Source organism: Platalea leucorodia, assembly GCF_965183815.1.
Source record: "Platalea leucorodia genome assembly, chromosome: 2".
NCBI lineage: Eukaryota > Metazoa > Chordata > Aves > Pelecaniformes > Threskiornithidae > Platalea > Platalea leucorodia.
In genome coordinates, this window is record NC_138824.1 from 86,161,381 (window position 1) to 86,177,276 (window position 15,896).

Consider the following 15,896-nt stretch of genomic DNA (forward strand, 5'->3'; position numbering starts at 1 on the left):
GTTATACAGCCTTTCACTTTTGATCTCACTTCTTTTTTAATTAATTCACACCATTGAGTTCATTTTCATTTAAGTGTATTTTCTAAAAATATTACCGTTTCAGCATTACATTCTAAAGTTTCTCACATGGTATTTGATAGCATAAGATTTATGGCTAGGCATGACTTTAGGATTTCACAGAAATCTGGAAAATGACGATAGCACTCTTCTGGCTTATGGTGACCCATTAAAGAAGGTCAGAGTTCCAAGTCCTAGAGAAATAATTGTTTTCAACATGTACTCATCATTAATTATGTGGTAGTGTTTATTTTTTTAAAAAATATTTCTCAGTCCTCCTTCATGAGAGGTTAATAGGGCCCTCCATAATTTGTTTATTGGAATATTTTGACATTTTTCGACAATATTAACAGAGATTTCTCTTTCATGGTCTTACTGGCTTCCAGCTGTTGTATAATTGTTGCTAATTGGCCTTTGAAAGCTTCTCTTCACATCCCAAGGAAGAAATTCTCCTGAGTGTGGTCATCAGGGAAAACAGATTTAGGGAATCCATGGGAGTTAACAAGAAGGAGATCAGCAGAGGTAGCATGCAAGTGAAACTTGAGTTTAGGGAAGAAACAAATTTGGTCATTGCAGTTTTACTGCCAGATACAAAAACCATGCACTTTGAACAGCTAGAGATTTTGTAGAAAATTTGTTATGGCTGTAGCTTTTGATAACAATCAGACTTTATATGATTTTTGTAGCTTTTGTATCTTTTTAAGTATGCAGGTCCTTTCAATAAGATACTCTGAGTTCAGCCTCACAAAGAAGAGAAAGTTGTATTTCTAGAAAAAGTAACTGTTGAAAGTTAATTCTGATCAAGTAAACATAAGCCGAATACATCCCCACTCAGGAAATGACTTCTTAACTGTGTGCTCTAAATCTCACCGGCTTCAATCAGACTTAAATAGGTGCCCATAAATAGTAAAATAAATTATAAATAAAAAGTTAAATATGTATGTTATATTTCCTGAGCAATGATGTATTTGTGACCTGATCCTGTGGTCTGTACAGAACACACACCTTTTTTTGGTAATTTTTTAGAGACAATACAACCTTTTACCATTGTGCTGCCTGCATCGTATTGGTGTTTTCCCACGGACACCGTACTTCAATAGGTAGATAGACATGTTTGAATATTTGTTTTCATTATAAGCACATCTTTCTTTTTCAGTGTGTCATGGATTTAACCTCAAAAATGTGGAATAAGACCAATCATCTTTATGTAGGGGTTTTCTACTAAAATAATTAACAAGGCTTCTGAATTTTTTGCTTTAAGCTCTGCTACTTTTGAAAACAAATTGTTTTCCCACTTTTCAGTTTTATGAACAGTAGATCAATTCAAAAAAAGCGAGGGCTGACCTTGTTGTGAAAACATTTTGTTTTCCGTCTGCCAGATATTGTGCCATATGCTATGCTACTCTGTGTTTTGTTTCAATATACTATTTAACTTGCTAAAAACTTCAGAGCATTTTAAGTAACCCCACTAAGTTGCATAGCACACTTTCACTGAATTTCCAACTATATTTGTGGAATCCTTAAGCAGAAATCATAGTTCACAGAATTTTTAAAAATCAATTCAGCAGCTTCCAAATCAAAACTTAAAAGATATAATAGTCTTCAACTTTTCTGTCTCTTGCTGTCTGAAATGAAAGTGAATTTACCAATAGTAATGTACTTTGCTTTCTGTGGATGAAATGCTACAAAAGAAATTACATGTAGAGGTTTTCTGCTTCCTTTCTTATGGATCTTTTAAGCCCACCAGCAAAGATGCTATTTGTGAAGGTACTTTAGTGATGTGGACACGTTTCTGTTACCAACAATTCACATATGCTTTAAAACAGTTCTCTCCATGTGTGTGCCAGGGGCTTCCAGAATAATAAATAGATAATGTTCAGTGAAAACTAAAGTAATTTGAATGCATTTGTCAGTCTCAAACGTCAGTCTGCTGATGATTTTGTAGGGCACTGGATTTATTTTCCAAACTTAAAAAAATCCATTAAATGCTTAGCTGCTTCTTGCCTGTTAAAGAAAACAGAACTCCTATCTTAACCTCTTGTTCACAGGCAATGCTGGATCCTCTTTCATAAGCAACCCTGTAGAATAGCAGCTTAGCACATAATTTGTTCTTTCTTCTAAAGAATGTTAGTTTAACGCTGCCTTATGGTGCATGATCTCAATTTTTTCCTCTGTTTCCAGGGAAACTAAGGCCTATTTCTATGCCAGTAGAATATAACTGGGTGGGGGATTATGAAGACCCCAATAAAATAAAAAGAGATAGTAGGAGAGGTAAGTGATCTGAACACACATCTTGTACAAGGCATTATGGGTTTTATCATGCTTTAAGCTATATATTTTAACTTCATTTTGCTGCTTGCTTAGCTATATATTTTTGTGAACCTGTTTTGGGTTCTTTCATTATGTATACTTAATTTTTTGCAGAGCCTCTATTAGGCTTGAGGAAGTTGCTCAGCCAGGCAAAAGAAAATCATGACTGCAAAGCTCTGCAGTTTGGTTTAACTTTATATTGGCATTTCATTGATTCAGCTGTATTATCCAGTCCATTTTGAAACAGGCCCTAATTTTATAATACTAGAGGACATGGTTATTACTGATAGATATTGTTATGGTTAAATGAGAATTGTATATCACATTTCTGTGTCTTCATGAGTTCTTTTTGGATGAAAAACATTCTAGAGCAGCATGGGATTCACCTCAAAATCATCGAGGATAAGTTATTCAAAATTCTGATTTGTGAGGCTCAGATATGTAACTTCACATACAAAATTATAACCTCTGAGATGGCTGTTATCACCCAGGAACAAGATGTTACAGTAATGATAGACATTTCCATAAAAATATTAACTAAATGTTCAGTAGGGATCAAAAAAGGAAACACTCTTAGGAATTATTAGGAAAAGAATACAAGACAAATTAAAAAGTATTCTTACACTGCTGTGTAAGTTCTTGCTCATGCTGGGTGTGCGTGCAGTTCTGGTCTCTTCAGCTCCTAAGAAAAATACAGTAGAATTGAAGAAGGTTTAGGAGACAACAAAAATGATCGGATGTATGGAGTGGCTTCCAAACCAGGGTCAATTCAGTAGGCTGGCCATCATCAGTTTGGGAGAATTTAGGCAGGACATAAAGGTTTATAAAATCTTTTGTGGAATGAAGTAAGGAAATAGGTTTGTCACTGTTTTTTTCTGAAACGAAACCTGAGAGACATCAAATGTCTCTGTTGAGTGTTGGTTAAAATGAAAAAGAGCTGGCTTCTCGTGCAGTTTGGGTTCAAGCTAAGGAACCTCTTGCCAAAGGAGGTTGTGGATACTAAAAGTTCACATTAATACAAGGAAAGACCAGACAAGTTCATGAAAGATAAATCTGCGGAGGCTTCCTAAATTTACAGACATTGCTTCTGGCTCAGGATGTCCCTCAGCTACAAGCTGGTAGATGCTGGAAAAGTATTTGGGGAAAGTATGGATGATATGGTGAACGATCTCAAATGAATGTTCAAAACAAATTACTTTTAAATGTATGGCACCACAGTCATTTGTATTTGTTAGGATCTTGTTTAAAAAAAAGATTACAGATATGATCATAAGTATATCATTGCTCATTTTTGAAAACTCCAAGACAAAATTTATTGATGTGGGACTTCTTTTATATTCTGTTCCTTTTATTGTCAAAGATACCAGAAAACTGCAAGAGTCATGAATTTTCCCTACCAAACAATTGCTTTCTTATTATATCCAGACCAAAGAAGCAAATGGGTTTTGTTAATGAAACAGTCTTGAAGAGTTAAAATTGACAGAAGATCTTAGCAAAAATATTATATATTTTGGAAGCAGGATTAGTATACATGCAACAATTCACAATGACATTTTGCATTACTTTTCTTTCAACAGAAAATTCATTGCTTCGCTATATGAGCAATGAGAAAATAGGTCAAGAAGACTACATGTTTCAAAGGAATAGCAAAAAGGATACTGGGAAAAAGTCCAAAAAGAAGGGAGACAAGAGTAGTAGTCCAAGTCATTACTCGCTGCTGCCTAGTTTACAAATGGACTCATTGAGACAAGAAGTCATGGGCACACCTGGACCAGAAACTGCTTTGTACCACGTGAGTAAAAATAACATTAACAAAAGTTGTTGCTCTGTGTTTGTGATGAGAGACTGTCTTTGTTTTTATAGTGGTGTTGAATCCTTTTTTGGTCTGCTGCTGTTGCACTGATTCCTATTCTTCAGACAATAACTAGATCTCAAAGAAATATTTTAGAATTCTTTATTTTTGCAGTTACACATGTGGGATGGACACCAGTGTTTTATCTCCTTTAACTAGAAGTTATCATGTTTGAAATGGAGTGTGGTCTCTCTGCCTTGACTTACTTGCTACTGATGGAAAGGGAAGAAGCAGCAGTTTCCAGACTAGCTAGAAACCTTCTTTTCAGCAACTATGTCACTGCAATATGCTAAGTCTTATCACACAACCCCTTTACTACAGGTACTTGAAAGGCCTGATAATGGCAGGAAAACTTGTGGGAGGCGTTTGTTTTTCCTTTGAGGTAAGGGGAGCCCTAACGCGTGTAACTGTTTGTAACATATAGCCCTCAATAACGCAAGTAAGTGTGGAGTAAGGGATTCTGCTGAATAGGATGTAAAAGGAAAATTGCAGTAACTTGCTAGTTTTTAAATTTGTCAAGAAAATGGAGTTAGCAGATCGCAACATATTTTAGATGTGATATCATGTTTACCCAAAAAAGTATTTGCATTTTAGATCTCAGTAAAAGATATCATTGTAGAGGAATATACACACACAGTAACTGTACAGCAAAACAATAGAAATAATTGAAATTCTCTTTATATACTAACAAAGAATATGTAATTTAGATAGCCAGTGTCTAAGGGAGATGGCAGCGTGGGCTTGTCCGGAAGTGTGCTGTGAAAAACTGGCAGGTGGAGCTTCACTGAACCTTTAAGAGACAAGTAACTTGGTTTCCTGTTGTAAAACATCACAAGGGATTATCGCACTATAATTGGTGTAGATTAATTGAAACTAATGGAGCCTTCACATCCTTTTACACCATCTGAGTGCTTGGTCCACTGGCTTCTAAAACTCCTTAGTGTGCTGCAGTGTATAGGTGAGTCTGATAAATTTCAGAGATGTCGTTTAGTATTAAAAGTAAGTGCTTGTGGTACACTTTAATTAAATCAGGTCCCCAGATCCAAGAACTGCTATTCCCTTTCTTTTTCATTTGTAATAATGTAGGCATGATGATAAACATTTTTTTCTTACATTATTTCCAACTTTAGTTTTATGCTCTTTTTGTAAGTTGGAAATCTGATAGTGGGGAGATTTCCATTTGCAAAGGCAGACTGACATAAAGTGTTTCCCTAATACATGAAGCCAAGGAGATTGCAAGTCTCCCCAAACTGTCCTCTTTGTAATGTCTGCAGTCTTCACTAGAAGGAATCTAATCAGTGCAAGAGCCCTTGAAATCAAATATTTACAGAACAAAACAGAAAAGTTGTTTGTGTAATGGAGGACTTTTCATTCTGTAAAGAACAGTGTGGTAAATTTGCAACACTTTCCATGTATTGAGAGACTACTCATCTCTCAATAACATTTCTTTGGTAGTATACGTCAAATTCCTGACACTCTGCAGTAAGAAAAACTTTTTTTTTAAGGTGCCATCTTTGGTTTTCCTTGGTTTCCTCTAGTATCCATTATGTCTAGTGTCCAAATTTTGTACAAAAATAAATGACATACACAGCAACTAGAAGATTCTTCAAAATTCTGGTGTGGAAGTTAATGAGCAACAGCAAACTTTTAGAATTGACAGCCAGCATCTTTAATGTACTTTGGATACCTGTCCACAAAACACCTGAACTGTTAACACCACAAATTCCACTAGTGTCTGCTAATCCTTTTTGTGCATCGTTACCATTAAAGGATGGCTCTCTCTATAATGCCATTAAATCTTCAGGATCTTTTTGGAAGTTTAATGGGAGCTTATTTATTTATAAAAATAAATAAGGGTTATTTGTTCTTCAGAATACAAGTCAGTATTGATCTGCTAACTGGCTTTGAAGCAAAATGCATGAAATAAACAGAAAGAGGAAGCTTGGGCCATTGATTTGTTCCTGGGGAAATGGGAAGGAGCCCTTCACAAAGCCTTTACAGCCCTCTGCAATTGATTATTGCTGGTCCTATCGCTGGAAGCCACCTGGCTGCCACCATGCAGCAAAATACAACTCCCTTTTTGTGGTGATGGCATCCAAGCATACTAGCTTATGCAACTCTAATCTAGTTTGCAGATGGGGCTATATGTCTTTGCCACATAGCAGAGCCAGAGGTTCTGTAATAAATTGGACAGAACTCTTCTTAAAATCTTAAATAAACAGTGCAGTGAGCAGATAAAGAACAGGGGAATACAGATAAACCACAAGGAACTCTTATCTGACTGCAGTACAGTTTTATTAAACTATAGGTAACAAATAGGACAATGAAAACATACCTTATGCTCAAATTTCAAATTGCATCTTAAAGATAGCTAAAAAGTGGCTGTCCTATTAGAAAATATTTTTTTACAAGCATCAGCTACCTAGTTTTCAGAAAGACTTTGGATTATCTGTAAATGGGAGCCTCTGGATGAGCATGAGTTCAGTGCAGAGGAATGGTGGTAACTCCAAAAACTGTGCTAATAGTAGGGAAAGAGACTGGGGTTTTTGGTTTGGGTTTTTATTTGGTTTTGTTTTGTTTTTTTTAAAGCAGTCAATGTTTTCATCATTCTAGAATATCAGGTGAAGAGAGAATACTGTGACTCTCTGCGCTGCATACTACAAGCCAGTGGATTTTCCTGAAGTGCAGATCCTACCAGGTGGCTGTAGCTGAACTTGTAAATATAGTGCCTCAATTGTTTGTATTAGGTCCCAGTACTAGAGAATACTCCACCAGGCTTATTAAGTAGTTCCAACCCTGTTTGCTCTTGTTGTAAGTTTTCACCTGTTAACCTGTGTTTACCTGGCTTCTATGTCCAACCTTAGTTATAAATGTACCTTTATCCTCTAGGTTTAAAGGTCTTTTACCGAATTTTATCTCCCAATATAGGAATTTACAGGTTACAATCAAATCACTTTGTAACCTTCTCTTTCTTAAAAGAAATAGAATGAGCATCATGGGTTTGTCCTCAGAGAGTGTGTTTTCATATCCTTTCATCATTCTCATAATTCTTTCAACTCCTTGTATTTAATCCTAACGTATCCTAAGTATCCTAAGCATCCTTCCTAAAGTATGTATGCCAGAACAGGGCATAAATTTCCAGGAGCTGGATAGAAAGGTAATATAACCTTTCTATTCCTGTTCATTTCCTCTCTGTTTAAATATTTAAAGGACAGTTTACCCGTTTTAACCAGAAACTTAGAGAGGGAGTATGTTTATTACTTGGGTTTGGTTTTATTTTTTCTGTAATGTCACTTTTCCAAATCACTGATTTGCAAGACTGGTATTCCCAATCTAATAATTTATATCTTGCATTCTTTGTTCTTAAATATATAACATTGTGTATGGTTGGCCATGTTGAAGCGTATGACTTCTTGGGTATGCTTGCTGAATAATCTATGTCTCTGAAGCAACCCTAAGTATGAAATACCAGACAGTAAGGGCTCTGGGCCCTCAAATTGCGCCCCCATGATTCCCAAATCCATAACATGGAGTACTGAAGCTCCAGGAATCCGGGGTCTGCTGTGGAATGGAACTACCAAAACCCTCGTTTTGAAATTATCTTTTTAATATGAATATTCTGTGAAATAACAAAAAATCCCACACATTTAATTTCTTTATTTTTTTCTCTATTTTCTTTTCCCTTTTTTCTGAATTCCCTGAAATAGAAACCATGCTGCTCACTCAGCATTCAGGTCTCGTGTCATTCACTGGTCTTTGATTCAGTGATGTTTTCATTCTTTTTTGAGTCCATTGATATAAATGTTAAATAATTTTGGACTAAGAATGCATCCCACTAGTTAATGATGAATTCCCCTTACAATTCCAGGCTTCTTTCCTTTTGAATTTTGCAGCCATTGACATGCGCAGGTTGATTACCTTTTTACTGTGAAGGTTTTCTGCAGAAAAGCAGCTTTTACAATTATGCTGACTTCAACTCCTTGCTTCTGCTGCTGTTATACATGGCTCTATAGAAAAGAAAACCTTTTTGATCAAAAAACTACACTGATGAATTAAATTACCAGAACAGAAATGGTATGTTTTTGTCCTGTAAACAAAGTGGATGGTGTTAAAAAATTACCATGGTAATTCAGAAGTGTGTGGTTGTTGTTTATTTGCTAAAAGTTATTTTGAAAAATGCCAGCAGACTCAAATTGTTATATTCTGAAGTGATCACAAGAATGTGGCAGTCTAGCATTTTCCTGACCATCAGTATACTAAAATTTGCATAAAATCACTGGTTTAAACAGTTTTGTTTATATCATTGACCTGCCATTGCAATCAAAAACTGTGTGGTCAAGGGAGCATTTCAGTTATGGCCTTGAAAAGTGAACAGCATTTACTTGTGTCCACTGAACATAACTGATCTGATAGCTGATATAATAGCAAAAGAAAAACTAATTTGTGTTATGCCTGTGAAGTAATCATCTCTTGTATCCACTTACGGTATTTTTTTAATCCTCACATACAAAGTCTCTTCACCACTTTGCTTTGTTTTGTTTCCCATTCCAGAAAGTGTTTCCAGTGTATAATGATTTTTAGCCAAGTTGTTGTTTTTGCTTTCTATTTTTCTTCGCTGTATTGCAAAAGAAATACCAACAGAGAGTGTTGATGTTTTTATTAAGCCAAGGCAAACTGTTCGAGCTGTTGCTAATCTAGTGTGCAAGCAGGTGTTCAATGTGGTCTATTACTGTAGATATAAAATGGTGCAGTTAAAATTGTCTTGGACCTTTGGAGCACAAGAAATGAAAGCTCTGACACATTATTATAGTTTTTTAAGTTCATTATGCTATTCTGTATAGGAATTTCCTTGGTACATTGTGCTTTGTTTTTGTTGCAAGAAAATAATGTGGTTGTTTAGGAGGGAGATATTGTCATGAGTCAAAAGAAGTTCCACATCAGGTTGAAAATAATCTCCTTCTATCTGGATCAATGCAACTTTCTCATAGTCTAGAAACAACATTGCTATGGGAAGAAAAGGTTGCAACCTATTGTATATAGTAGGGAGTTATACAAGAAAAAGTAACCTTGCTTACAAACTGTTTCCAAACCTGCACCAGTAAACTTATATTATTGACCTTGTCCCTTCCCCCTTCCTGCCTCCTATCCCTTTGCCTTTTCCAGTGTATGCTCACTTGTTCATATGTATTTAGCAATACCTAATGACTTGCTTGTCATAGGAAAAGCGACAAAAAAATAACAGCTTCTTGCTTTGCTGATAACCAGCCTATTTAAAATTGTTTAATTAATTACAGTGGTTTTCTTGGTCATTTCAATTGTATTTGAAAATAAAGTGCGTTTAGTAGTGAGATGTAACATTTAAAGTTCATACATCTGGAACAAGTGGCTCAGGAATGGATGCAAGAAAGAAACAAAGGATTTGTTCCGTAGGGATTTTGCACTATATCTTTAATGTTCCAGTTTTACTTTAAATAAGGGAGGAATAAAATAAAAGCCATCAGTTGGAGTTTTTTTGCTGCAAATTTAATGAAGGTGGTGCACCTTTGGCAAACTTATTTTTTTTCCTCTTTAGCAATGTGTGACTATCCATGTGGTTGGAGTGCAGCTCAGTGACTTTTAACTCACATAATTAATTTCAGTACTTGCTGCAATGAGCACCTCCAGAGAGCCAAGCTCTCCCCTTTCTAGTCTGCCAGTGAGGGTGCTGAGGCAACAACAATGAGGGATTTGGCCAAGGTTACAATTTCAGTTGTCTCTCTCTGCCAGTCCTCGTGAGGTTGCGGTACTGGTTCAGCTCAGTGGGTTTGCTCAGCAGAGCTGGAGGGTCTGCATCAGTCTGGGCATGCAAAGTTCAATTGGTTGCAACAGTGATCTTGTTGAACATACTGTAAGTGAAGAAGATTTGCTTATGGACCTATTGCAAAAATCAGTTTTTAGGTGATAAGATAAATTGGAAGGGAGATAGTAACTTTTAAGAAAAATAACTTTTCTACTTAAATGATGCATATTTCCAGATATTTCTTGCCTCCCACCTATCCCTCCAGAGAAAAATACAAGAAAATGCCTTTTAAAAGTTCAATTCAAAATGTATGTATTTAGGTGTTCTCAATACAGAGGAGAATTTATCAAAAGCTCATGATTTTGAAAACTTTAAAGTCTAACTCTACTGAAGTGGTTGATTTTCTGTTACTCCTCCTATTCCTCTCTGCAGAATAGCTGAAAGGAAGGAGAAAGAGAAAGTACTTGAACATAAAGTACCTACGTTTTTTGTGAAAATTCTTGAATCAAATACGCATGTATTTATGAAACCTTTTAATTATAGTACTCAGTAACTAGCATTTAAGAAAGTACAGAACATATGCACATTAGTTTCCTAATAAACTTGTGCACAAACTACCCATCAATTTGTTGCAAAAATTTGAATAGAAATGGCTTCTAATAAGCACTATATACTGGAAAACTATTTACAAAACAAAACAAAACAAAACCAAAACAAAACCAACCCACAGAAAAACTAGCAGTTTATTATAATTGTAAGCATCACAGTATTTAAAGAATTTCTGTTTGGTGATTTTTTGTTATGGATATTTGTAATTAAACAAAAATAAGTTTGTAGAGGAAAAATTTGAAAATCAATCGCACAGATTTTAAGTAGGTGTCTGAAATCTAGAATGTCATTGTACCATTACAACAGATGGAGTTGGTACATTTTCTTCTTCAATATGTTTGAAGTCCAGCTATGGCACTATTTAAATATCAAAGCTTCTTTTTCCTTTTTCTCCTCCCTGTTTTCATAATTGTCTATGGTTAGACTTGTAATTACTATAGAATAAAAGTCTAGCTGTTGATATCAAAGTCCAGTTTAACCTAAGTGCATAGTGAAAAATATTTTCCATAAGTATTTCCGTAATTTTTGTTAACATTTGAATTAGTATTGCTTCTTCTTGATGGTCTTTCATCTCCATTTAAATATTTGTATTAAAATAATACTGAAGCTTGCAGAATGATTACAGGCTTACAGGCATCAATCATCAGCAAAGGAAATTTTAAACTCCTTCTTGAAATTGTACTTATAAGAAATACTTGATTTAAAAAATTATACTTGTGTTAAAGTTAAAAAGCATTGGCATTTTTATATTTCCAGCTAAGAAACTGCACTAGATTTCAAACAACTGTCCAGAAATTAAATGAACATGATGAAGAGTTTTTGAAATACTTCATAATTGTGAAAAATTTCAGTCTATCTGTTCCCACAGTAAGAAAGGATTAAAAAGCTCATTTCTCTGCTGCTTTGCTGCAAATTAGCCCTTTACAGTCTAAATATAATTGTGCATGCACTAGCTTCCACTGTAAAGGTAGGAAAACAGAAACGTCAACTGAAAGTAGCACATATACTGTTGAAATTTCACAAGTGAAAAATTGTCATTGCCTTTTCAGAAATAGCTCTGTCAGACTGGACTCCTCAGTAGTACGGGGCACCTCAGTAGAACAAGTGCAATAGTCTGAACTGTTGTGATGCCCTAGTTTCTTCTCAAGTACTTGTATGTTTATGCAGGTCCAGCATAGCTTAGCTCTGGTAAAAACAAAACACTGGGATATCTCTCTCTGGAGGTGAATGGCGCATTTATGACATTTACATCCCTTTCTTCTGTAGGTTACACTGGTCATATCTCACCTTAATTTTTGTAGCCTTATGGGGATGTAGGAGAGCACTTTGGCCTGTTCTACAACTTCAACTCCTTGTTCATTTTCCCAGCAATGAGCATGTAACAAGGAAATAAGACTGTGACAATACCTAGGTCGACATGTGTGGAAATGGAAGGAGTTCACCGTTCTGCAGTAGAAACAGAGCTGAATAGGCTCATGAAGTTATAGAATAATCTGATTTGGAGTTCTTTTAAAAGACTCAAAGCCTATCCAGAGGCAAAAGTGCTGGTAAAATGTTTCATATAATGCAATGCAGAGTAGAATACCCAATTCTGCTATGAGGCATCACGAGCACCTACCTTATATCCATTTCTCTTGTCAGCTTCCTCTAGTATAGTTCAGGTATAGAAGGCCTTTTGCTCCAAGAGCAATTGGAAAGAACAACAATTAAAAAATTCAGGAAGATGAGTAAGAGGAAGAAACATAATGGAAAATTCTTATCTAGTGCCTTCATGAGTCTGAAACACCGTCATGTCCCACAGCCACAATCGTCCCATTGGCTGTAGGCAGCTTTGAATGTCTATACTTTGGCATATGTTGGGTTTCTTTCAGTTGGAGACTCTGTGTTTTTGTAGAATCATGTAATCATAGAATTGTTTAGGTTGGAAAAGACCTTTAAGATCAAGTCCAGCTGTTAACCTAGCACTGCCAACTCCACCACTAAACCACGGCCCTAAGCACCACATCTACCCGTCTTTTAAATACCTCCAGGGATGGGGACTCAACCACTTCCCTGGGCAGTCTTTTCCAGTGCCTGACTACCCTTTCAGTGAAGAAATTTTGTAGAAATGGTTGTAGAGAGCAATAAGGTTTCCCCTCAGCCTCCTCTTCTCCGGGCTAAACAACCCCAGCTCCCTCAGCCACCCCTCATAAGACTTGTGCTCTAGACCCTTCACCAGCTTCGTTGCCCTTCTTTGGACACGCTCCAGCACCTCGATGTCCTTCTTGTAGTGAGGGGCCCCAAACTGAACACAGTACTCGAGGTGCGGCCTCACGAGTGCCGAGTACAAGGGGACGATCACTTCCCTAGTCCTGCTGGCCACACTGTTTCTGATACAAGCCAGGATGCTATTAGCCTTCTTAGCCACCTGGGCACACTGACAGCTCATATTCAGCTGCCTGTCGACTAATACCCCCCAGTCCTTTTCCACTGGGCAGCTCTCCAGCCACTCCTCCCCAAGCCCGTAGCGTTGCATGGGGTTGTTGTGACCCAAGTGCAGGACCCGGCACTTAGCCTTGTTGAACCTCATACAGTTGGCCTCTATATGTCTGATTCAGACGGAAGAGCAGCATCTCTCACGTTCTCAAGCTGGAATAGTGGTTCCAGCCCTTGACCATCTTCTTCACTCCAAAAAGAAACCATCTAAATGATACTATATGTATTCCTTCCTTCGAATGCAGCACTTTATAAATGTAACAAGCACAAAACAAGTAATAAAAATAGTAGTTATGTTGTTAAAATCAGTGTAGGAACTTCATCTAGGCCATAAGTGAACTGTGTGGCCTATAAAACAAACAAAATGGTGAAACAGTTAACCAATAAGCAAAATATGCCTTACTCCATAAGGTACCTTACTCCAAAGTACCTTACTCCGTAAGGTACTTGTGACAATTGGAAGTGATTGGGATAGCCATAAGGTTGGTGTGCTAAAAGGTAAATCTAGATATTCCATCTGGGTTTGGTAAAAATCTGGTCTGAAATTAATCTACATTTCTGAGAGAAAAGGCAAGAGAGAAACAACATATAAATTCCTTGCTAATGGAAGATGGCATTGTATTATTTTTAGACTAGCACAATCAACACAGAGGAATAGAGAGGCCTCCTGGGTCTAGTCCTCTGTTATTGCAGTTAATCACCTTCATTTAATCCTATTCAGATATGTATGAAACTCCACGTTCAGATATGGTATGAATTGCTGTTGCTAATGATGGGACCAGTAAAAGGTGGTAAACTGGGTGAATGGGTGGCCATTTGTCATAATTCCAAGAAAAGTGTTGGACAGAGGGGAGGAAAGAGAACAAAATTATAATTAGCCTGCCAGCAGTATGAACAGTATGAATTGCTGTTGCTAATGATGGGACCAATAAAAGGTGGTAAACTGGGTGAATGGGTGGCCATTTGTCATAATTGCAAGAAAAGTGCTGGACAGAGGGGAGGAAAGAGAACAAAATTATAATTAGCCTGCCAGCAGGAGAAAGGCATCACTCGTAATGAACTTGCTACAGAAAAAAATCCAAATGCCTCAGAAACCAGCATAAAGTACATAGAATAATAGGATAATTCAGGCTGGGAGAGACCTCAGGAGGTCTCTACTCTGGTCTTTGGCCCAAAGCAGGGCCAGCTCTGAGGTCAGAGAAGGCTTCACAGGGCTTTGCCCAGTCGGGTGTTGAAAACCTCCTGAGATGGAGACTGCACCGACTCGCGGCCAACTTGCTGCACTGCTTGGCTGTCCTCATGGCAAAAAAGTTGGAGGTGAGCAATAAAACAGAGATTTCAGCAGCAGTTGAGAGGATAGCAACTTGCTCAGATTTAAGGCACAGTTTCTGTTGTTTCATTGCTGTTTAGCTAAAATCGTCTTGTGAAGGTGCCTCAGTAACCTCACATTTGTTTTGCCAGCTCTAGACTCTCAGCCCTTTGAACTCAAGACTGAAGAGAGTGGATGTGCATATGCAGCTTTTATTCTTGAATTCAGGTTAAGCGTACATTTTGTGAAATAGTAATATTTCATCTCCTCAGGAGGGAGTGCTAAGTTCTTTTAATTATGTGGAATAATATCTGCATTGTTCATGAGAAATATTATTCCTGTCACAGATGAGAGAATATTTTCACATCTGCATTGCTTCTCTTTGAAAGAAGCAGTTAATACCATGAATTTTCTCTTATTGGAGAAGTGGTTGCCAAAATGAAATTTGAAGATATTGAATGTGGGAGATTTTTCATCTATTTCTATATACTCTGCCATTTTTATCAGAATCCAGAGTTAACTATTGCAGCAAAACAAAATGCTCTAGAGAGGATGTAAGATTGGTTTATGAGCCGTCATGAAGCACAATTGGAGTTTTTTGTGGAAAAATTTTATTTTAAACTTTCTCTATTACCTTCTTTCACATCTGACCATGAGGGAAAAAATGGCCTGTTATAATTTCTTTCCATGACGAAGCTGGGGGATTCTTTAAAAATGAGAGAGTTACTGTAAAGGTCATCTAGTCCAGCTCTGCCAGTCTAGATTTATTCCTTACTGCATATGATATAATGCTCTGAAAGTGTAATTTTACATTGTCAGGAGATGTAGATCTATAGACTAATAAATCTCCCAGCTCAGAACACTTCCTAATTTCCTTTCACGTCCCCATTCTGTATTTTTTCTGTTATCTGTTTCAATTAATCATTTCTGGTTGTATCCTGCTTTTATTACCCAATAAAGGACTTTTGCCTTTGTAGGTATTAATATTGTTTGTACACCAGCAAGCTACATTACCTGTAGCTGGTACAATCACAATAGCACAGTTGAGAGATTTTTTTTTTTATGTAGAATAAGTGATTTAGTCCCTCGGTTACTCCCCTTTGATAAAGAAGAGATTAAGCGCAGCATATTGTAGCAGAGCAGTGTATGTCAGGCATCGCACAGAGGAGACTCAGCATGAGGTATCACTGCAATGTGGTGGGGGGTGTCGCATCTCTGAGACCTTAGATCTAGGTCCTGACTTCTCAACTGGCTCCTCTCTGTACGCCTTCCTGCACAAGGAAGAGGGAGGTGTCAGGACCATGAAAGCAGTGAACCAAGGACACTGGCTGGCAAGCGTCATGAAATTTGGCATTGTAAAAAGCTTGTACTGAGTGGTGAAAATGTTGTTTGAATTAAGGGAGCGCAGATGCCCATTTCAGAGTTCCATTTTATCAAAATGCTTTGACAAGCAGCACAATTGTTTGTGAACAAGTGAGTTTTTCAAAGTAGTGGTTTGACTCCGC

General features: G+C 37.0%; 1 protein-coding gene across 4 annotated transcripts in view; it reads left to right on the forward strand.

Moving 5' to 3' along the window:
* The window catches only part of CNKSR2 (connector enhancer of kinase suppressor of Ras 2), a gene marked incomplete at both ends in the record, with an annotated part of 215,875 nt that overhangs the window by 133,173 nt on the left and 66,806 nt on the right, over nucleotides 1-15,896 (forward strand). For 2 of the 4 annotated variants that reach the window (XM_082304996.1, XM_082304998.1), the window contains 2 exons: nucleotides 2,239-2,328; nucleotides 3,945-4,159. In XM_082304996.1, coding sequence (XP_082161122.1) covers nucleotides 2,239-2,328; nucleotides 3,945-4,159 — 305 coding nt within the window. The remainder of the gene's footprint in view (nucleotides 1-2,238; nucleotides 2,329-3,944; nucleotides 4,160-15,896) is intronic. The other 2 variants (XM_082304997.1, XM_082304999.1) reach the window with 1 other exon arrangement.